Here is a 24,630-nt window from a genome sequence, read left to right as displayed (position 1 = left end):
ATTGAGGATTTCATTATTTGTTTTCAATATCGGCAAATTGCAATAACGTTGGTTAAAATTAATATCACATGTCAATTTTCAAATACTAAAATGATCGTTGAAAGTCGAAATTATCCACAAACTTAATACAAATTGCAACGAAAGTTCGTAATTGCGCTCTAAGACTGCCTTATAGGAAATATGTCACGTTATACGCAACAATAATGACAATTGACCACAAGTATCGGAAGTGGTCCATATTATGAAGATTTGTTCGTTACGCGTACTGACTAGGCACTTATAACTTATGCCATTGTTTAGGATTGTGCATGCGGAAGGCACAAACGTAGGTATAACAGACTTATCTGATGATATACTTAGATCTTGTCATTCAAAACTTAGCGTAGTGGCGTAACTCTTGTGCCGGAAAATGATGTGGTCTAGTACTTTTATTCTTCCTAGAATTATTATAATGTGCTGTAATTAACCAGTGATAGACGTGTGGTTAAAGCCTGTCACGCAAAGATTCAAATCGTTGTACAGACTTTAGAAATTGAAAACTAAGATCATATTATGAATTTTAGTACCTACTAGCTTCAACAGGACTAGAATACATCGCGACGAAACCTTTCACGCCTGAAACTTTACTAAACCATTCCTGAAGTGTAAATAGTTCAAACAAGGCCAGATGGACTTGACGAGAGATGGATCAACGCATACCTTTTCGAAGTTTGCGATTCTAATATATGTATATTATTTGAATTCTATCCTAAAACCGAAACTAATATATTTTATATTTTTATATAAAATAATTATTCTCATATAATATATTTTATATCAGTGATGTCTTCGTAGTTGGTGGGCAGGGCTGATAATTAGTACCCACTCGATAAGCCTACATAAACGATGCGATCAAATTGCAATCCATTTCGCAAGCACATTTCTATCCACACTATATTAGCAACTAATAACTTTTATAATGACAACAACAACGATATTAAAACATTACATAACATTACCATAATATAAAATTAATACAATTTCAACTCAAACCTCTTTGCTTTTATGTCTCATTTTATTGTCTATGGCCCGCGTAACAGTGCGTTATGGCTAGGGGACATTTGACTACTTTCACTGCTCATACCCGTGGCTATAAAGAGGAACATTATACGCGTAATAAAGCATTAGTATGCGTAAGCAACATGTTCCGTTTATGAGTTAATGTTACTATAAAGTTTTTACGTGTAGGTCTTGTTTTGTTATGTTTATGGCGTAATATGCATTTCAAAATATAACTTACTTTCGGCTGTAAAAGACGGGAAAAAAATCATACCTTTAAACTACTATAACTTGACTATGTTTATATTTTATATTTATTTTTTTACTTATATCATAGTTTAATTTAAATATTAAGGAAGTATGTGCATTAAAATAACAAGGAATAGTTGCTTTTCTTTGTCCTAGCGGTTTCATTGTCAAATATACATACATGGTTTGTAGATACAACTTAACCACAAGCTGATGATAAACAAGCTGTAGTTTTGGTATAATATCGGTATATGATGAAGGTTTTATAGCACTACACCAAAACAATACTTAAAGCAACAAATTACATGTGTTCACATTACACCCATAGAATATACGTAATATTACGTGTTTATTACAAAAGAACAATATTCCTACGTAACTGAATCCCACATACGACAATGAAACCCATAAGGAACACTATTCACACCATAAAATAACAAAAGCAGCGCATTCACTGACCACACTCGATCATAACGAGTACGTGCTTCCACTGCCTATGGCAACATCGCATGCAGCCAATGGAAAGTGTTGCCATACACATACTATTTAGCCTTTCTACTAGTTTTCAACGCATCTATTTCAATAATCCGAACACGTATTTTAGTTTAAAGCAGGTGTCCCTTGTGTAATAAGGTGATATTCACTTTTCTATATGTGATTTGAATTTTAATCAAAAACAGGTGTGTTTAACGAGGGGTATGCATCATACTGTTAGGAGTTAATAGTGAAACGACAGCACTACGAAAGCATATAGTGATAAATATTACTTCAATAAATTCAGCCTATTACTTCCTGCGTGACATGGAAAATTACACTGATCTAACCCCCGGTTTCTGAGGCACATTAAGCGGTAGTTTATCTATTCAATAGCGTATAAGCTCATATAAACATGACAGTTTGAATAGATAAACTACCTCTAAATGTGCTTTAGAAATCGGGCATATTATATATCTATTATTTTACTCCCTGTCTTACTACTGGACAAGGGTCTTCCGTAATGAGACGGGGCATACACGAGCCCACCATACTAATTCCGGGTTGCCAACTTTGCATTTGTCCAAGAACTGTTAGTTAACTGTCGGCCGGGATGAGAGATTTTCCATCAACGAATGGATAAATAGCGTAACTATTTTAAAGCATATAACTTTAAAATATTATCCAGCGGATATTACAATTTCTGCATTTTCCAGAAGATTAATCCACTTAATTGCGGGAAGCGGATATTATCATTCTATATCCAATAAATTACGAAGAAAGCAATTAATGTTAGTTATTAAACTAGAGAAGTTTAAACCACTTCCCGAACTATATTTTTCTAATGCAATTCTTAGATTGCTTTATGAGAATAAAACGAAAGAAGTAAAAAGTTAGGTATCACCGATATTTTACTACGGCGGACAGTTTTAATTAAATCAGTCGACGACGCAGAACTTTGTTTATAGTGTCCAACTTCACAATACATTTTGATACACTCTCTATTCTTTCGCTCCCTGACCATGTATAGTCCAATCGGACGTATAGACAATACAAATGTTGATTTCGGCGAAATTTGCTACTACCTTAATTTCCTTAGTCCGGATAATCGCAGGTAAGTATATACATATTTTTGACCCAACCCGAAATTTTCAGCCGAGACCTCTTCGCGGCTGTCAGTACAGTACATGTATACTACACATACGAATCACGGTGTTCTCTTGTTTGGAAAGGAACTGCTTACATAGGTACTTGTTGAGAACAATTTCAATGTGCCAACAATATAAAGTAACAGGAAATCGCACACGAATCTATAACTCAATAATTTCACATAATTCAACAAAAAATACAAATTGCACGTATCAAGTTTCCCATGCAACACTTTCCCACAACTTATCAAGTTGGCAACACATTATGTTGGACAATTGTCACGGTGACACGACATGTTCGCGCACATGTTGGACGATAGAAAGTTGGATGTAATACCTATTATTAAATAGAAATGACTGAAATACTGCGACCTCTATATGTGCATGCGATTGTTGTAAAGGTATAGTCATGAGAAAGTCTGACCTAATGCCAAAATGTCAAATTAAAAATTGCATTGCACAATCACCGGTTATATGAATAAAATTCTTTATTGTTACAAAATTACACAATAAATAATTATAATAAGAAACATGTTTTTTATCTCCCTGTTATATGTCACGCGTATTTATTGCATCTTAGCACGATTATTTATTTGCTTAGACAAAAAAATAACTTAGTTTTATATTATATAGGTATATGAACACAGGTGCTTAATTTTATATTCGATGAAAATAAATCAGAGTCTCAAGATTTTTACGTTTGATTATTTAGTTTGTCTTGATATATACCTACAAAATAGAACACTGCTGCATTCGTCTGTTAACGGAACTCTTTGTAAATTTTATTAATATATGTAGATGCAGATATTAATTACTTATACTATCCATACATAAACAAGCCTTAACTCAAACACACATACACACAGCCACCGTACAAAATGCATCGTCCCACTTTCAAATATATAAACGCTTCATCAAAGTTCAATGAGAAATTGATGACTGAAGAACAATTTCATGATGACTGGCAACCGTTTGATTACAGTCTTCGAAAATAACTAGGTACCAGAGGTCAGTACAAAAATAGTCGAAGAAAATAACTTTGCTGTGTAATTCGGTACTTTCACGTTTTATTATCGTGGTCAATAAATGATTTGGACGTTATGGTAGAGTAATTTGAGGTAATAAGGCAAATTAAGCACTTATTTTTTTGTGGGTAATGACATTTGAAGGCTTAGGTATAGAGCTGCTTTGGCCTCAATAAGTGTCATAAAAAGGTGTGCCTTTAATTCGGTTGTATGTTATGTTAAAATGTTTATGACAAGAAGAATGTGGTCTTAAACAGAAAGCGCGTAACTAGGTAGTATTAAAAAAAATGGATTGTGGTTTTCAGTTTAACTTAAATGTTAGTTAGTTGTTTCGATTCATCAAACTTGCGAAGAATAATTGCTAATGGAAAAATCTTACCTTCTCGTACAGATACTAAGATCTATGAACATAGACAACTACATAGATGTAAGAAGTAAATGTAAAAAAACACAACGATGCGTAATTTCTGTGAAAACTCTTTTTAAGCAATTTCTTATGATTTCGATTTGTTGTTTACAGATTTGCGACTATGGGTGCTTGCGGCGACGCTGCAAGCTCTACTCTTGTCGGCCAGTTGCGGCAGTCACAACCACCGACGTTCTATGGGCACACAGGGTGTAAGTTGATTCATATCACTTCTATATTAATAGTACAGAGTGAAAATGTCTAATAATGTATCCAGATTTGTAGAATAAAGCGCTTTTACAACCTGTCCGCCAGTGTCCGCACTAACTCTAAGGCTTGCTACACATGTATTCGGTTCGGCATTAATTAGCCTAATCGGGTGACAAAACCAAATATGTGTAGATGAATACGATCGGCACAAGCCGAACAAGCGAGTCGAGTAGGTTTTGTTGTTTGATTACTATTGCCGAGCCGAACGTGCCGAAGCGAATATGTGTAGCAAGCTTTACTCTAGACATGCACACTGATCGCGATTGGCTTAGCCGCTTTTTCTGCATAGTACAGCTATTTTAGTTCCTATATTATGTTTTATCCTCAATCCAAATGCGGCTTTAAGATTGTTTTCCTCGTATCTAGTTGCGCACCGCTGGGTGCAACGGTCATAGTCAATTACACCACAGTCAATAAGCCACTCGTCTTATACCAGATAATGCCAGAAAGCACTTTCAGTCGTTCAAGCCAAATTTGTTTTTCTAAAGATGTTTTATCAAAATTATTTATTTAATTTCCAGGGCCTACCATCAAAAGGTGGCTGGAGACCAGTAGTAGGCGGCGGTGGACTCCTATACGGATCATTCGGCACAGCTCCGCTCCATGCGCCATCATACAAGATACCTATCCCAGTGATAGACATGTATCAGTCCTCCTCACGACCTCTCGTGACGAAGGATGCCAGTAAACTGACCTCCATCGCACAGTCTTACCGGCCGACTACTCTAAGGACTGTATCAGCTGCGTCTCAAGGCCCTGCCATCAACCAGCCAATCAGCAGCTACCACAACCCATTCGCTCTTCAAAGCGGCGCGTTCTCAAACTACAAGTTCATTCAGAACTTCCCAGCTCAGAGCGTGCTCGTCAGAAACCCTCATAACCCATACTCTGAACATGCAGTCTACGCCAAACACCCGGCGAAGTTGAAACAAAACAATTACTTGCAGAATGTAATGCTTCAGCAACTGACTAACATTCAACCTATTCAATTTGGTCAGTATCAGACGGTAAAACCTATATATGGGAAGATTGAAAATTACGTGAGACCAAATGAAGGGAAGAAACCTCAGCAAAGTAATATTGAAACGTTCAAACCTGAAGTGTTCAAACTGGATAACGACGCGGCTCCACAGTCTGTAAACCAGCAAGTAAAGACAGCACAACAACAGGGCTTAGTTGGACTACCAAACATTGGGAACCCCTATCAACAGTATTCGTTCCAGGATAGCGTTCTACCACCGAGTATATTAGGCAAGTTTTCACCTACTAGTTGAAAAAACTTTACAAAACACTTATTTTCAGTATCTAATGATATGTTTTCTCTGTTTCAGGTTCATTTGGCTCATTTGGAGTACAATCAGTGAAAGGGAGAGACCCAATATACCAGTTCCCAACTACATTTGGCCCTCAGTCGACGAAGCAAACAATATTTAACTCTTTCAGCTACTCCCCAACTTACAAAACAACTCCTACTGTATTCGAGGCGACTACACCGAAAGCACCGACGACAGCGAATCAAATTCATTTCGGAACCACGTACAATGACTACAAGGTTACTTCGACACCTCAAACAAAGGTATATGTACCACCAAAGATTGATCCAAACGCGGGTGTGAAAGACGGAGGCTTCAAGCCAAGCCCACAGGATCCATTCTCCAATAAAAACCACCCGAGCGACTTCAACAAAGTATTTGTAACAACATACAACCCAGGAGTTCAGACGACGACATTAGCAAACAGTTATTACGACTACCAATTCCCAATACATCAAAATCAACAGACTCAAAACTACAACGAACAACAACACGCGAACTTTAATTACGAGCAGAAGAAGCACAAGATTCACGACAGTGTCGCGGCAGGCAATCAGCAACCCGCGCCCACTAAGTCCGACGCTCAAGTATCTTACCGACCTACTTATGAGGTGACTGAGGCCACAGAGTCAGACGTTGGCACGCAGTCGTCTCCAGCGCCGTGGTCATTGACCTCCGAGACATACGACTATAACAACCAGAAACCTACTGAAGAGTCCCAGAAGAAGCAGGAGTATTCCGAATCTCTCGGAAGGCCTGGTACTGCGCAAGTAACCGACCTTCCCGAAGAGTTTGCCATCGTGACCGAGGCCGAGAAGGGCCATGAAAACTCTTTGAGCTACGACGGCCAAGTCGAATCTCAAAGCAGGCGGCCTCTAGGTGACGACTTCGAACCCATCGGCAAACACAAGCTCAAGGACTACTATTACAAGGTATCAACTCCTGCCTACGACGACTATACCACGTCAAGACGAACGAAGAAACCGACTGAATCGTCTAAATATACTTCTACACAAGAAACTACGACACAGTTCAATAACAATAATAATAATGAGAACAATGGTGAACAGGTTGAAGCTCTGCCCACGTTGCCTCCAAACAAGCACTTCAAGCGTCCTCTTACGGCTGAGTCTAATGACAAAGACAAAACCCGCAAGAGGAACAAGATCAGGAGGCGCCGTCCTCCTCTAGCGAACATCAACCGTAATAGAGAAGAAACTAGCACACGTGTCACCACCACACGATTCACAAGTACTGTTGGATCAACTACTGAGTCGACAATTACGACTGACGCAGAGGAGGTATACACAATTAAACCCAGAGTGAGACCAACCAAGCCGCAGCCGATCTTGACGACACCGACTGTTACCACAGACTTGACTACGAGTGCTTTACCGACTATTTCTCCCACCGCACCGACAATTGTGAAGAAGAAACTCGTTCATCGCCGCCCGCTCCCCACGACCACAGCCAGGCCTGAAACAACCACGCAGACTGTCGTTCAAGAAGAGTCACACAAAGATTCTCCAATAATGAAAATCGCCAATAGACCTCATTTGCCAAAACTCACCGGTTACTACTTCAAAAACGACTTCACACACAAACAAGACGAGAAAGATACACCAACCAGTGACGTCACCCTGAACTTGTCTGATAACTTGAAGACGACTATAGAAAGTGAACTAGACTTTTCATTCCACAAAGACTTTAAACCCATTGAAGCTAAACTAGAACCGGTAACAAACTTGTACAAGGAAACGACGACTGATTTCTATAGAGACGACGCGATTGACTACACGACAACTCCTCATTCAGAATCTTCAACTACGGAGCGATCTCAGCGACCGAGAATACGAAACAAGTTCCACAGGACGAGATTCAATGTAAAAGACTATAGAAGCAGACTAAGTTCCACGACAAGTACAACGGAGAAGCCTACAGAAAACACTCCCAAAATACGTTTCCCTCAACGAAGGATACCTTACAGCGAAAGCGAGAACGAAACTACAACTGAACGTAAGAGATTCACTCCTAAAGAACCGAGACACAAAATTGGTAACGGCACTGACAACAATGATCAGACAGAGAAAGAAATACATACATTTAAACCTAGTAGGCAGAGACAAACAACTTCTGACAATTTCGAAGCTACTACAGTGAAGGTATCGTCTCGTGTTCGCAACGGACAGCGCAGACCACGCCCTCCAGAAGAAACTACCGAGACCTCCAGCCCTACGAGCACTGTACACAGCAAGAGACCTTTGAGGAAGAAGATCAAGGACTCTGAGATCGGTGAATCTGTCCAAGACGTGTCCGTCACAGAAACAACAGTATACGAGAAGAACGATATCACATCAGAGCGAACGCGATCAGAAAGTGCTATCATGAAGATAGCTGACAAGAAACACCACGACCATTTAGAACATTTGTTTGAACATTCGAAGAGAGTGTCAGACTTGACATTGGCTGCAAGTAAAGACTACAATAAGCCGGGTATGTTCAAAACAGTAGCGTCGAACAGCAGACGGATACCGAACTACTTCACAATAGCGACGGATGACCCCATCCTGCCAATTGAGGCGTTCTTCCCACAGCTCAACCAAAAGAAGGAATCGTAACGTTCCTATGTTAGGTAAACCCACAAACCAAATCCTCTTCACTGCCAAAGCTTTCTGTAGGTCTCCACTAACACTGTCTGCGCAACGCAAGTTAGACAACGATTATAACGGCGGTAAAGCCATTAAAATGAATTGGTAATTAAATTATATATGGTTAAAAGACTTCCGTAATTGGCAAAGCGAACAATTTATTAACGAACGATCAATGCATTTATTATGACTGAACAACGTTTAACATTGCAGGTTTAGCTGGTATATTATAAGCTGAACGATTCTCATTCGTTTCTTTTCACGACTTGTAGCCGTCGAAGCATGGGTTCCAGCAAATAACGAATTCGCGTGACAAAAGTATAGTGGCTCGCATTTACTTGATCGTGCAAATACACAATTATTTACACGCACACTATGTAGAACGAGTCTTCGTGATTTGCAAGAACTATTTAGTTAAGAATATTTATATTGCAATATTATTGTGGAACTATTTCTCTGTCGGTGCTCATTTAGTTGTAAGCGTAAACACATGCAAGTGATATGGTTGTTTGAATCGGCTACTAGGATCAGTCGTACTGTCAAAAATCCACATGAAAACTAATAATAAAAAAATTAAAATACAAGATTAAATGGATTAAGTTACAGATAACGGCGAAGTCTCGGTGTGTCCCTAATTTGAGGATCACTATACTACTGGTCATAAAAGACAAAAAGCCGATAGCAAATGAAGTATCCAGTAGAAGTTTTTTGACACACAATTACGAGATTTTCTACCACTATCGATGATCGACGACGACATCAGTGCCGCTAGCGGTTGCCGTAGAAACTAATATAGCCGCACATTTTAAAAGTCAAACTCTCGATACTCGGTAACACGTTGTTCAACTGCTATCGACAGGTGTGAAACACGATCAGCATATCGAGAAAGCGAAATCGCTTGTTTAATTTATAATTTTGACGTATATACTGGTTTTCGTAGCCGATGAGTATGTTATAACATATAACTATTGTATAACAGTGAATTATACATATATTCCGTTCGTTAAATCTGATTGGTATTATAGATTTTAGATGGTTGTATGATTTTGTGCGCGTGACGTATGGATGAAATATTATATTTATACTCTTAGTTATTAAATGTGTAAATAAAAGATTTTTCTTAACACATCATTTGTTTTATTGTTATAAATATAAATGCTTGTGTGATAGTTAAGCTGCGTGCGCTTCTTCCGCTTGTATTTTGGACATTTTCTGTATACATTTGACGGCTGCTTGGTGAATCGTCTTATCTAACGCATCTAGAATAAAAGGAAAACTCAAATTAACACAAATTTAAATAGTTCAGAATGTTTATCAATTAAGATTGAAATGTGCCACACCGTAGTTACTTTCTTTGGAACGATGCATTGTCTAACAAAATTCGATGTAGATAACTGAAAATATTTGCTGTTTATTTAATATTTATTTGTTGTGCAATTTCAATCTGTGTTTATTCAAAAATATACTCTTTGGAGAGGTAAAGTCAATTAACATGCTTCACGGAGTAAAATTAAAGATCTACTTACATATTTTATGTTGTCCTTTAATAGGGAAGCGGAGCCTCAAACTGATAGGGTTAGTACAAATAAATACATAAGGGCTATCGCTCTCTCCACCCGGATATCTGAAAAATAAGCCGAAATACACAATAAAATACCCGATACAGACGGAACAAAAAGTAGGAAAAGTCAGTGAACATACTATGTATCTTTTTTTTTGTCTAATTGTACTTACTTTTTCTGATACTCCTCTTGTGGCAAACAGTCTTCTACATTGACACAGCCAAGAAGACAACCAGTCGGATAGAATGATGGAAACTTTGCCTCCGATTCTAGAACATTTGTTGGAGAATTACATGTTTTATTTTAAATAACATCTTCAGAAAACGTATAAATGCTTATATTCCGGGCAAAGTACAAAAGTAGAATCTAATTTTTATTGGACAAATTAAAATAAAGTACCGCGCTAGCCATAAGACACGAATGTGTGCATGGAGCATTAAAATAATAGTAGGCGCTTCGCATATCTATCTTCTAATATTCTAAACAACATAGTAGCACAGTTTCAGTAATGTTTCTTTGAAACTAGCCAAATACGACGAAATATAAATGGACTTCTAGTCCATTCATATTTCAAGTTTACACATACATTTATTAGCCTTTACTACGACTACAAAATGCACTAACTAAACTTGGCGAATAATTATTTTTTACAAATAAATTAAATTACATAATAAGCAAACACCTGGTTTCTTAGGTACATTTAGCGGTATTTTATATATTCAATAGCGTTTAAATTCCAAGGAACAGTTTGAATAGGTAAACTAAATGTACTTCAGAAACCGGGAGTTAATTTATAATGTAATTTTATTATTACCAGGGTATAGGGGGTATCAGTGTAATAGAATCCAATAATACAAAGTAATTTACCTGGATACAACACCCTGTACTGGTGTTCAAGAGCTCTGGTGACTTCATCGTCCGGCGGCTTCGCTGTGGACGCGATCCACAGCCGGCCGCGGTGACTTGTGTACCAGGTCCGGCCTTCATGTCTGGAAATGTATTTATTTATATGTTTGGCAATTAAGTCAGTTGGGTTAAAGAGAACCAGATACTTAATAGATATAGCTTTCTATTTTATTTTACAGTAACATTTCATCTTTTTATAAATATAATATTATCCATTATAATCATTATTCAATAACAGTATCATAATAATTCATAAATACTCAGTTAATTAACTCTACTAAATATTCAACAGAAGTTATAGATAAAATAATATTGTCTACGTTAATATTTACTAATTCTTTTTTATTATAATAGTTAAAAATAGCCACTCAGACAGCGACAACACCCCACCCTCCCCCATGAAGGGGAGCGAACGATCATCGAAGGCTGATGATAGGTCTACCATCGCCCGCCTCACGCTCAGGGCGCCGCGCCACGTCTCCTCATCGTGACTTGCGAGGACTCACATAGTGTGAAAGTCTCGGGAAGAGCTTACTATAGAAATGATCCTATGAAGTAAGGTCTTGCCGAAAATTTCCGATCCGCGAGAGGTCATTCGGCCGCGGAGAATCTTAACACCGCGATTCAGAAAATGACGTCATATGCACAGCTCCATCTACTAGCCGCGATTGTAAACTGTATCCCCACTACCGCGTAGGTTATACCACGTGGGACAATCCCACGTGGTGATATTTACGATGCAAAGGCGAGGTTATCCGCCGAGAACGATACACGTCGCTTACGTCATCTTAACCTTGACCCGTATTACTATCGATTGGCAGTCTCACACGGCTATTCATAGATTATTGATATATTTTATTGCATGAATAGAAAATGTGGATTTCTAAAAGTGAATAAATTTAAAATATGAAACGTTTAAAGTATAATCTGTAAATTTGTCTGGAGCAATCAAAAGTAAACGATATTTTTTCATATATATTTTTAACAAAAGCCTGTCCCACTCTTGGTAAGGGTCTCGGCTCGAACCAGTAAGGGGTTAAGCCTTGAGTCCAGAAAAGATGCTCTAGCAAAGAAAATTAAAATAATCTCTCCAATTCAATTAATTGAATGCTTAAATTAATTTTTATAACAAAATAGAATGGAAAAAACTGTATAGAACCGGGTAAAATGCAAGCAAAAATGTATAGAACCATACACAAAATCTTCTCATAAATCATAATAGTTGGTGATATTTTGGGAGGCGATACTGCCCATGCATCATCAATTAATGTAAAAAAATCATAAGGACTGTCGATTCGGAATTTAATGAAACATTTGCTAACATTTTCTGTGATGGAGGCGTAGTCGACACTTAACACATTTACCAGGCGCATGAGCTTCCATAGTTAATGACCGATCAAAATGCAATTCAGCAGAGTATGCTGTTTCTGATAAGATGTCTGTGTATGAAACACAATGCCAGGTCGTTAAAAATAAAGGCACAAAATTGATACGAACCGATAACCATAGAAAAGCGAACAAGAGCTTACAATTTTAAAATGTAAAGAAATACATCTTTTTTTCGATAGTTCCGAGTTATTTCAAAAGGGACAGTTGTTACGGAAAAAATATATAGTATCCGCCGTATCCGGTAAACTGGGAGGAGACCCTAACATAGAAGTGGGACCGAAGTGGATTAAAAAACCTATTCAATGACATGCATTTTATCGCTATTGGAGGGTGGTCCCAATCTGCCCATTGTCATTTGATCTACAATAAAACACAACTCTAAAGAATAAAGTTATTTCGTTTTCGCCAGTCTTACGCCAGTCTTGGAAAAACTTACCATCAAAATGTTTTAAATATATGGACAGATTCTTAAAACGACAGGAAATAGGGACAAGGGGCACTTAATCAAATGACCCCAACTAAATTCAAGAATTTATAAAGTTACATTTATCAATCCACCTGTACAGGACTTCATTATAGAGCCCAAGTACACATTCTATTGCTACTGTCATAGCCAGGTGGGCTGGCGAAACCAACACGACCAGCTAGAAGTCAGGTGCGGAACCAACGGCTTTTACGTGCTCTCCAAGGCACGGAGGTCTATAACATCAAATTCCTAACCTCGGGCAATCTCTGAGAAATTCATAACAGAAAAACAGAAATAACTTTTTTGGGTTGACCCAAGGTTCGAGCTCGAGACCTCTGCGCGGCAGCCGCTTGTATTACCGAATACATCACAAAGGTAGTCATGGTGTAAGAATCTGGAATAAAGGTGATGTGAGGAGGTGAGGGATATAGGTGACCGGACACATCCTTACGTAGAGACATCCCAGACGACCTTAGCTAGCATACATAACGCCGAATTGTCTCGACCAGTTCCATTCATTCGCTCCCCTCAAGTTTGTAAGGAACGACCATTGTAAGGGTACTCTTACAATAGACGCTCACAAAAGAGAGGTGTAAAAAATGCTTATTGTATTGCAGTAACAAAGAGTTCTATTTTATGGTGGGGATAAGATTCATGACGTCACGCTTCTTTTCCTACCGCGTCCTCTAGATGGAACTGTCCGTATGACGTCATTTTCTGAAACGCGGTGTTAAGATTCTCCGCGACTGAATGACCTCTCGTGGATCGGAAATTTTCGACAAGACCTTACTTCATAGGATCATTTCTGTAGTAAGCTCTTCCCGAGACTTTCACACTATGTGAGTCCTCGCAAGTCACGATGAGGAGACGTGGCGCGGCGCCCTGAGCGTGAGGCGGGCGATGGTAGACCTACCATCAGCCCTCGATGATCGTTCGCTCCCCTTGACGGGGGAGGGTGGGGTGTTGTCGCTGTCTGAGTGGCTATTTTAATATTCTTATACATATATCCAGCTATTGAAAATTTCTAGAAAGTTAATCTGGTTAATTGGTTTGCTAATTTACAATTAAATCTTTCACATGAATCCAGGCTTCAATCCACTCAAATCAATGAAGACATCAATTCACTCAAATGCATCCAGGCCTCAATTCACTCAAATCAATCAAGTCATCAATTCACTCAAATGCATCCAGGCCTCAATTCACTCAAATCAATCAAGTCATCAATTCACTCAAATGCATCCAGGCCTCAATTCACTCAAATCAATCAAGTCATCAATTCACTCAAATGCATCCAGGCCTCAATTCACCCAAATCAATCAAGTCATCAATTCACTCAAATGCATCCAGGCCTCAATTCACTCAAATCAATCAAGTCATCAATTCACTCAAATGCATCCAGGCCTCAATTCACTCAAATCAATCAAGTCATCAATTCACTCAAATGCATCCAGGCCTCAATTCACCCAAATCAATCAAGTCATCAATTCACTCAAATGCATCCAGGCCTCAATTCACTCAAATCAATCAAGTCATCAATTCACTCAAATGCATCCAGGCCTCAATTCACTCAAATCAATCAAGACATCAATTCACTCAAATGCATCCAGGTCTCGAATCAATCAAGACATCAATTCACTCAAATGGATCCAGACCTCAATTCACTCAAATCAATCAAGACATCAATTCACTCAAATGGATCCAGACCTCAATTCACTCGAATCAATCAAGACATCAATTCACTCAAATGAATCCAGATCTCAATTCACCCAAATCATTTCAAGCATCAATTCACTCAAATATAACCAAACATCAATTCAGCTAAATCAATTCAAGCATCAATTCACTCAAATCAATGCAGAGCTCAATTAAATCGTATATGAGAGCCAGTTCTTATCCGTAAGCTGTGAGCTGGGCCTAAGTCCTAGGTGACGTATATACAACCATAACTTTTGCCCATATCTGACTGCACGTGGATATTTTTCTCAAAAAGTTAGTACCTACACATAATGCCGAATTATCTCAACCAGTCCTATTCATTCGCTCCCCAAGAGTTTGTAACGAAAAAACATCGTATGAGAACTATAGACGCTCACAAAAGCGTGTCATGAAATAAAAAAAAATTGTATTGCAAAGCGTTCAATTTTAGGGTGGGGGTAAGATTCATGACGTCACGATTCGTTTACTACCACGTCTACTAGATGGAGCTGCGCATATGACGTCATTTTCTGAATCGCGGTGTTAAGATTCTCCGCTACTTAAGGACATCTCGCGGATTCGAAAATTTATCGGTTTCGTTTCATTGTAGTTGTAGCTGGCAATGGTGATTCTGTCTCACCGAACAGCCTAGCTAGGGATTTCTATTATATTATTATTATACAATATAATATTAATTAATTTAGATAGGTGGTATTAGGTCGTTGTACTCTCGCATTGTTCAGCTGGGTGTCTTGAGCGTTTAGTTTTTCACTCAAGGCACTTAGTTAACAATACGACAATATCTAATCCCCCCCCCCTTCCTTCTCCCCGCCGCTAGCCGCACCCCGCCGACAGTCTCTCTCGGCGGTGAGCGTACAGTTGCGCACGCACTTACGCGGCGTACGTACCTCGCTGTTAGCGACGCGCGGATAGTTGCAATCTTCCCCCTTCCCCCTTTCCCTCCTCGCGGGGGACGCTCTCTGCCAGAAGCAGTTGCCGAAGGCTGAGTGCGAAGACCTCCAACCCCCCCCCTCTCCTTCCCTACCTCTGTGGTGGTAGCACACATTCACTGCTCCTTCCCTTCGCCGCTCCACGCACCCAGGTGGAACGCGTGTCTCGTTCCCCGCCCCGTCCCCCCCACGCACCCCTCTTGCTCCCGCGCAAGGCCGCGGTAAGATGTTTGTCTTCCAAGGCTAAGACCCCTCACCCCTTTGAACTTCGCAATTGCCCAAATGGAGCATGAACAAATAGACCCTCCCAACTCGGCGTCGCAGTCTTCCACATCGCCTAAGAGCATCGATCATGAGCGCGACATCGCTGTTCTCGCACAACTATGCCAAGACGGCTCTTTGTCTGAAGGAATGCTTCGTTGGATGGCTCTCTACGTTAGAGCACACGAGAAAGACGAACAAGGCTACGCTCAGTTGTCTAGAGACGACGAGGTAGCACTTGACTGTGTTGCCAATTCAGGCATCTTCGATCTTCCTCCTGTCCATGACGATATACTCTTAAGGAGCGCACAGAGCAGACCATCTAAGAGGCCGCGGACGCGGTCGCTTTCACTAAGCCCACCTCAACGCCGTCACGAAGAGACTGCTAAGATACGTATAGAATTAAACCGTGTAAAAGCTGACAGTAATAGTAGTCGGCCAAAATCGCCGCCTTCAACTCCGATTCACACCCAGTCGTACGCGCGTGCGGTCCAATCGCCCTGCTCATTCGCTAGCCCTAGGCAGGGAAATCAGACAGATGCAACCCTCAAAGCATCCCAGTCCAGTCCGAAGAAGCAACAGGCGCAGAAGAAACACAACAAATACCCGCCTATATTAGTAGAACAGCTTCCAAACTGGGCCCACCATCTGGCCACACTAGCCGAAAAACTAGGACGACCGCCAAACGCAACTGCTTTTGGCGAACAGGGAGTTAAATTTATTCCCTCAGAAGATAAAGAGTACCGTCTCCTCCAATCGTACTTATCTGATTTGGAGAAGGCAGATCAGACTGTAAGCTGGTTCTCCTACACCCTACCTTCAGAGAAAAACTTAAAGGTCGCCATACGAGGCATAGTAGGCAACACCGACCCTACCCTTATTAGAAATGCACTTACTGAACGTGGCTTCGAGGTAGAGGCTGTGAGGCACATCCGACCTAGATCAGGAAGAAAAGGATGCCTATACTTCGCTCTCTTGAAAAGAACACCGAACCTCGTACCCTCCATCTATGAGGTAAAAGAGCTCCTAAACATTCCTACGATCACTATAGAGGCGTGGCGCGGTCGAAAGGGCCCGGCTCAATGTCATAGATGCCAGCAATTCCGGCACAGCTCACATAATTGTCACCGTCCTGAAGCATGTGTACGATGCGGTGGCCAACACCGAGCACGGGATTGCCCGCGCCCACGAGAAGAACCACCAACTTGCGCCAACTGCGGAGGACCGCACACGGCGAATAACACGTCGTGTCCAGTCTTTCGCAGAGAAGCGCAAAATAAGAAGGCGGGTACCGTAGCGCGCACAGGTACCAAACCACCCGTGCAGACAAGCGTGGAGGAATCTGCTCCTAACAGCTTAATGGCTCCGGCTAACCCACCTACTACTCGCGGGGCTACTATTCAACCATCCAGAAAGGGTCGGAACAAGCCGGCAAGTAAGAAAGCCACAGCGGCTACTTCTTCAATCCCCGCACCTGTAGAGGAGACACCAGACACAACCCCAGAGACTGCACCAACAACAATGCCATCACCTGGTCTAAGTACTACCATCGTTGTGCTAAAGGAAGTACTGGAATCCATTCAGTCGGGAACAAACCCCGAAACCGCCGCCCTTGCAAGTCTTTTAAAGTTGCTGAACCACAATGGATAAAGCCCTTCGAGTAGTACATTGGAACGCCCAGACACTTACTGGGAAGCGACGTCTCCTTATCAACTTTCTCCGGCAACAAAACGTAGACGTAATGCTGGTCAGCGAAACTCACCTCCGGCAAAGAGATAAGTTTGCGATCCCCAACTATTTCGTCTACCGCAAAGACGAGAAGACCGACAGCGGAGCAGCCTATCGAGGACTAGCGGTACTTGTGAGGAGATCACTCGTCCACCAAGCCATAGACCATAAGGAGTTCCAGTCAATGTACGCACTTGGTGTGCTAGTTCAAATCGCCGGCACGGAACTCCGTCTCTTCGCCGCCTACAAACCTCCCAACTCACACTTCAGGTTTGATGAGTTACGGAGCCTATTACGCTCCCAAACTCCAACAATCGTGGCTGGCGACCTGAACTCCAAGCACACAAACTGGAACTCCTCAACAACCAACCACCAAGGCAGACGTCTCCTCCAAGACGCTATAGACCATCGGTACGAAGTCATCGGTCCGGACGAACCTACGCACTTCGGTCACCAAAGCCCCGACGTTTTGGACGTGGTGGTTTATAAGGGTCTCCGAACGCCGCCCACACAAACTGTGATGCCCGATCTGCCGTCTGACCACCGCCCCGTTCTCCTCGTCTTTGCCGAAATGCCAACCAGAATAACACTACCGACGACCCGTAAGCTTGTAGACTGGGACGCATTTACAGAAGCCGTCGACAAAACCACCACCTCGTCCCCCACGACCACAGCTGAAGAAGTAGAAGCAGCGGCAGAGCATCTTACCCATAGCATCCGCACCGCCCTAGACTCGGCAACTCAGACAGAGTCAACCAACGCCAGGCACACACCACTTCCACTCCATATCCGGACTCTCATAAATGAGAAGAGAGCGCTGCGGAAACGTTGGCAACAAACCCGCTGCCCCGCCATGAAACGCCGCTTGAACGCACTGGTGGAACGTGCAAAGACCGCCCTGAACGACCACGCCGCCGAAGCCTGGGAGCGCCACATGGAATCGGTGGGCGACCACGTCCCTTCCGTGCACCGCCTTTGCCGTCAACTGTCCAACGAACCACAACCTGTCCGTCCGCTACTCGATAATAACGGCCTCCCAAGGTTCCTAGCCAAGGACAGAGCCGAAATCTTTGCGGAGTGTCTTGAGAAGTCGTTCTCTCCGAATCCAACTTCCGACGTCGCCCACGTCGCAGCAGTCCAGCAGCACCTAGAAGAATACCTGTCTGTGCCTGTAGCTCCAGAGGAGGACCCGATTGTCTTCTCGCCAGGTCGTGTGTGGAGAACGACTCGTCGCCTGAACACCAAAAAAGCCCCGGGACCAGACGGTATAACAAACGCTGCCCTCCGTCACTTACCTCAGCGAGCGATCGCAGCGATGGCACGTTTGTTCAACGGAATCCTGCGCTCGGGTCATTTTCCCCAAGCTTGGAAGACAGGACGGGTCATCATGCTCCCGAAGCCTGGCAAAGATGTCCGCAAACCAGAGAGCTACAGGCCCATTACACTTCTATGCACCATCTCCAAGGTGTTTGAAAGACTGCTGCTGACAGAACTGCGTCCACACTTAGAACCGCGAGCGGAACAGTTTGGATTCAGAGCAGACCATTCGACAACACTCCAACTGACTAGAGTTTTGCACCAGATGGCGGTAAACGCCAACAAACGCGAGTACACCACAGCCGTCTTCCTGGATATGGAAAAGGCCTTCGATAAGGTATGGCACGAGGGGCTGCTATACAAAATCACAACATCCACGACTCCACGGAGGATTGTCAAAGTTTTGGCTTCCTTCTTGAAGGACCGGAAGGTGCAAGTGGTGGTCGAAGACGCCCTTTCAACCGAGCGACCCGTTACCGCCGGCGTTCCGCAGGGCAGCTGCCTCTCTCCATCTTGTTACTCCCGATACACCGACGATATCCCTGTGCTCGGCCAGGCACAACTTGCGCTGTTCGCGGACGACGCTGCGTATTTCGCTTCGTCGTACGCGCCTGCATACTCCGCGAAGCGTCTCCAGCCTACACTGGACGCCTTACCCGATTGGCTCTCCAAATGGAGACTATCTGTGAACGTTGGGAAGACACAGGCCATCATCACCGGCGGCTCCAGGCTCCCTCAACCGCTTCGTCTTCTAGACCAGGAGATCCCCTGGCAGCCCACTGTAAGGTACCTCGGAGTGACTATCGACAGAAGACTCACCATGCAAGCCCACGTTGATAGCGTTATAGCACGGGTCAAACTAGCGAGGTGTAAGCTGAATCCGGTCCTTCGATCCAGGCTCCCTCTGCGCACGAAGATCAATATTTACAAGACCTACATCCGGTCGCGCCTCACATACGCGGCGCCGGCCTGGTACAACTTCGTCTCGGAGTCAAACAGGAAGCGCCTCCGCGCCCAACAAAACCTCTCGCTCCGAGCGATCGTTGATGCCCCGCGTTATGTGAGGAACGCCACGGTCCAGAGGGACCTCAGGGTCGAGGGGTTGGACGACTTCATAGCCCACCTCGCTACAAGAATGTTCGGGCGCGCGGATAAGTCCGCTCACCCGCTTCTAAGCGGAATAGCTCCACAACACGCGCGTCCGCCCGACAAGGGAGCTAAGCGCTATCAGCGTGAGCTGGTCGATGCGACTATCGACGCCTAGCCTCACTCCGAGGTGACCAAGGACAATTAAAAGGTCAAAGACCGCCCCAACGACCTACCCGTTTTAACGGGTAGCGCATAGACTGCCACTGTAAAAGGCCCACAAGCCTGAGACAGTTTACCCACCGCCCAGAGAGGCAGTGTGAGCCAAACCACCATGTGCATTTCGACAAGACCTTACTTCATAGGATCATTTCTATAGTAAGCTCTTCCCGAGACTTTCACACTATGTGAGTCCTCGCAAGTCACGATGAGGAGACGTGGCGCGGCGCTCTGAGCGTGAGGCGGGCGATGGTAGACCTACCATCAGCCCTCGATGATCGTTCGCTCCCCTTCACGGGGGAGGGTGGGGTGCTGTCGCTGTCTGAGTGGCTATTTTTGACCATTAAAAAATTATAGAAACGACGACATCAAAATGATCTAATTAATTACTCTATTAAACAAAAATATTATTTTTAAATTAGCGCGTTCAAACAAACAAACTCTTCAGTCATCAGCTTTATAATGTTAGTATAGATGGGCTTAAAGATACTATGGGCATTTAAATACTGTGGACGTTTTGATACTGTGGACATTTTGATATAGTGGACCTTAAGTGACTAAAGATTTTGAACACCCTTGATGATATGCCTATGAGATTATAAGGGGTAAATTAATAACTCAGTGACAACGCGAAACCCTTGCTTTATCGGACGCCTCGGAGATAGGGACACTAAATTTTAATATCTAACTATAGCCACATTTTATTGGACTTAATATATTAACATCAAAGTCAAAGATCACGTTACGCACATTTTTTAAAAATATTTCTTTATTTATTTTTGTAACCTTAACATACAAACAATGCATACGTTCAAAGAAAACGCGTGTTACCTAACTCTTAATGAAATTCGATATCGCAACATCTTTTTTTCATTAATAGGATTGCTAATCTAACCCCTATCTAGATGAGTAAACGTAATTGCTGGAAATAACATTTTTTAAAGACATTACGACTCAAGAAAATTTCGAGAAGTATTCCAGTTTTTTTGACGCGATAGTAACGAAACAAAAATGAGCCACCATCAGCAAATAGACAAAATCTTTAGTATGTACTTACAGTTTGATGCCCTCGACGAGCAGCGAGGCCCAGGGCTGGTGCATGGAGAGGCACCGTCCCGTGTCGCTCATCTCCTGCAGCTCCGAGTCCTGCACCCGCGGCGCGTGCTGCCCGGGGTTGCCCGCACTCTTCGTCACGTTCGCGTAGTTGTTCGCTTCCACTGCTGGGTCGAACTACGGGGCATTCGAATAATGAGTGAACCAAAAAAATTATAAATTATAAGAGGCAAAAAGTGTGGTATGTTAATAAATATTTTAATTACCTATGCCTTTTGTGTAGTGATATACAAACTAAATAAAGACCAACCAAGTTAAATTAGAATTAAAAATAGGAAACCATTTTATACTGCCTTTTTAGCAAATATCTCACAAAAAGATTGCGTATTTTATTGTATTTTGAGGAACTAGGAAACATTCATATATCCGTTTATTAATTCATCAAGTTGGTGGTCTTAGATTAACTACTGATAGCTGTTATAAATATCGGTTTGCTTGTACAACTATATTATTGATGACTTTAACCTTTAACCATACCTTAATTTGATTAGTATTTCACAGCTTTTACAATTTGACGGCGACTTCAAGTACTTGTATTTATTGAAGTAATATTTGTATACCTGTAAGAGCGGTGCATTGACCCCGGGTGCGACGTCCCTGTCGCTAGCCACTCCTATGAACATCTCGTGTTGTTGCAGCCGACTGTTGTTGTACGTAGTACTATTTGTGATCTCACTGATCAACTCCTCGTCAGGCTCTGCTATCGTCTTCTCTTCAATTATTTGACGACCTGGGAAGTATTGATAAAGGGATATCTGATAATTTGAACTTTTAAAAACAAATCCTGATTCATCGTATTCTATGTGAATGTTGAAATAAAAAACCCATTAGATGGGAAGAATACTTTTTTCTAAATATACTCGTAATGTTACAGTACTTAAATATGTACTTAGAATAATTCAGTGAATTTAATTTATCGACAAAAACTTTAGTTACCTGGTCTACATTTTGCACATGCATTTTATCTGGGATCTGAAATTTCAGCCTAAATAACACGTCGTCCTAGGTCAAAATCATTAATCAAATTAAAGTGTGACTTACCTCCAAAATCAAAGGTCATCTTTTTATTGAGCCTAGACCCATGCTTCTTGTCGTGCAGTTGTTGTTGGTACTTGTCGAGTTTCTCCTGCTCTTTAGCGTTGAGCCACACGCTGCCCGCGTTGAAGTAGTCACTGTCGTCGTCCGTCACACGCGTGCGGCGCTCACTGGAATAACAAAGAGATTTTATTAAATCAATAATGCAAATTCAGATGTGAATTGTTGTTATTATGTATCTGGAAGAGACTGATTGCAATAAACCGCCCTTTTGTGATGGGCGATAAATGACGTTTTAAACTTTAGCCTACGCTCTACGATGCACACGGTCTTATGAGTGAAGAAATATTTTTAATGTTCCGGTGCATTATTTATGTTACCCTTCGTTTCGACTGAGTTACGTTTATTGTGGTCAAGGGCAGATTAATCACTTTGTCCGTTGACTGTTAAGTTTTTTAGGATTCTTCCAAAATTTAGATTTTATCACCATACCTGGTCCTATCATACTCCAGCAGTCTGTTCCTGTGAGACATGGCTGCCTCCCATCCTTTAGGTCTGCTGCGTTCCATCAGAGACTCCATCAGCTTGGCTCCACCTTTGGTCTTGGTGTTGATCTCTTTCTGTTCTTCTGGAGTGCACACCTGAAATATTTCAAAAAACATAATTACATGTGCCAGATAATCATAAGATTCTAGAATATGAGATGCTCTGCTCAATTTTCAATTTGTATATTGTTAATGACTTTAATTAGGAAATTCACAATTTTTTCACAGGTCAAGTGCTAAGCTTAGTAAAATAATGGGAATAATTTTGATGACACTGAAATTATATGTGTGAAATCCATACTAATATTATAAAGCTGAAGAGTTTTTTTATTTGTTTGAATGCACTATACTAGATAAAAAGTGAAATCATTTTTATGGCTATTAATGTGAGTAATACAGCAACATTATCATAAAAAAATTAAGATTCGATTTTTACAAGTAATCTTACCAGGTTGCCACAGAACAGACAGGGTCCGGAACCTTCTTGCTTGCACACAATGCGGCCACATTGCAGACAATTGTTGATCAACTCATGCTTAGAAGCTTGGCACTCACAGTGGTGTCTCCCTGAAATAGAACAGTACATAAATAGATATACCAAACAGAGTGATATTTTTTTTGGCTAGCTCTTTACATAAAGAGTATGTATCTTTACTAACAATGTTCATAATTAAAGTGAAACACCGGTGTATTTCATATGCCTGTTCCATGTAAGATACTGCTTGATACCAGTATTTTACATGGCTCGACTGTATAAGGTGAGACTAGAAGCTGACTCCAACATAGTCGGAAGAAAAGCTAGGCCGAGGCATTTGTATGAAGTTCAAATAAACATACCTTTTATTAGCACAACCTGTGCATTCTTTCCCTCTTGAGAGTAAAGATTTACGAACTTGGTTTTCTTCTTAGACTTAGCATCTGAAGGCTCTGCAACTGGTTGGACCGCTTGAGCTTCACTGGAGACAAAGTCCTGCTGTTGGCCACCTTTGTTCTTTGATATCTTCTTCTTTTGCTGTTTTGGAATTGAGTTGCCTGCAATTTTAACATAAGACATGACAGGACATAGGCTTGAAAACTTTTTTTTTTTTTTAAATCTTTGCTGTCTCACTGCTGGGCAAAAGTCTTCTACGCAGAGAGCACTATGATTAAATATGTGTTTATTGCTGGTAGTTACTTCTAAATAAAAATTAAGTATTCTTGATAGAATCTTATAAGTGATTTTTGTAAATAATGACATAATTTCAGGAGCTTTCAAATATTGTGCAATATTGAATGTGAATAATAACAAACACTAAGACGTTAATATTTTTATGGCATGTATATCCCAATATGTCATGACACGAATAAGTTTGAATAAAGGCAGTATAGCATACCTCGGCTAGGAAATCTCTTCTTGCATAGTTCTAAGAAGAAATTTTTATGCTGGGAGTTGTCGAAATCAAGTAACGTCTTCATATACTCGTTTAAATCTGGCTCATTTTCTATAGATAGCAGGTATCTGTAAGTATAATTACAGGCAACAGTTATTTTATTAAATTCAATGATTACAGAAATATTATGAAAACATACGGATTGTTTTTTATGTTACGTACGTTATTAAATCATCCGGCACCTGAAAGTCCAAGAGCTTGGACAGCCCTTCGCTTACCCACTGCTCCATATTCATTGTAGAAAATCAGATTTACAGTTGAAACAAATAACGAAAATATTAATTTATTTACGTGGAGAGAATGTTGCACTTTTCAGCTGATTGTCAGTTCGCCTGACAGCCGGTCGTGTCATTTTGG

The 24,630-nt window shown here is 41.4% G+C and overlaps 2 protein-coding genes and 3 non-coding genes across 5 annotated transcripts in view; 3 read left to right on the top strand and 2 right to left on the bottom strand.

Annotated features, from left to right (window-relative positions):
- Positions 1 to 9,697, top strand: part of LOC142980231 (uncharacterized) — a 24,454-nt gene extending 14,757 nt beyond the window's left edge. The window contains exons 2-4 of the mRNA XM_076125569.1: positions 4,455 to 4,552; positions 5,132 to 5,861; positions 5,942 to 9,697. Coding sequence (XP_075981684.1) covers positions 4,455 to 4,552; positions 5,132 to 5,861; positions 5,942 to 8,541 — 3,428 coding nt within the window. The 3' untranslated portion in view covers positions 8,542 to 9,697. The remainder of the gene's footprint in view (positions 1 to 4,454; positions 4,553 to 5,131; positions 5,862 to 5,941) is intronic.
- LOC142980232 (activating signal cointegrator 1) lies at positions 8,922 to 24,630 on the bottom strand. The gene is made up of 12 exons (XM_076125570.1): positions 24,436 to 24,630; positions 24,217 to 24,341; positions 23,681 to 23,875; positions 23,292 to 23,410; positions 22,791 to 22,939; positions 22,305 to 22,468; positions 21,824 to 21,993; positions 21,208 to 21,380; positions 11,001 to 11,122; positions 10,306 to 10,402; positions 10,098 to 10,195; positions 8,922 to 9,830 (listed from the first exon to the last, which is right to left on the bottom strand). Exons 1-12 carry the CDS (start codon positions 24,507 to 24,509, stop codon positions 9,742 to 9,744), a joined length of 1,575 nt encoding a protein of 524 aa, XP_075981685.1. The 5' UTR covers positions 24,510 to 24,630; the 3' UTR covers positions 8,922 to 9,741.
- Positions 11,403 to 11,604, bottom strand: LOC142980312 (small nucleolar RNA U3). The gene has a single exon (XR_012959867.1). It is a non-coding gene; the product is annotated as a small nucleolar RNA U3 (small nucleolar RNA).
- Positions 13,675 to 13,876, top strand: LOC142980317 (small nucleolar RNA U3). The gene has a single exon (XR_012959871.1). It is a non-coding gene; the product is annotated as a small nucleolar RNA U3 (small nucleolar RNA).
- Positions 20,280 to 20,481, top strand: LOC142980314 (small nucleolar RNA U3). The gene has a single exon (XR_012959869.1). It is a non-coding gene; the product is annotated as a small nucleolar RNA U3 (small nucleolar RNA).

Source organism: Anticarsia gemmatalis, chromosome 17 (genome assembly GCF_050436995.1).
Source record: "Anticarsia gemmatalis isolate Benzon Research Colony breed Stoneville strain chromosome 17, ilAntGemm2 primary, whole genome shotgun sequence".
Classification (NCBI taxonomy): Eukaryota; Metazoa; Arthropoda; class Insecta; order Lepidoptera; family Erebidae; genus Anticarsia; species Anticarsia gemmatalis.
The sequence above is the reverse complement of the archived record's forward strand: the minus strand, read 5'-3'. Positions and strand labels throughout refer to the sequence as shown.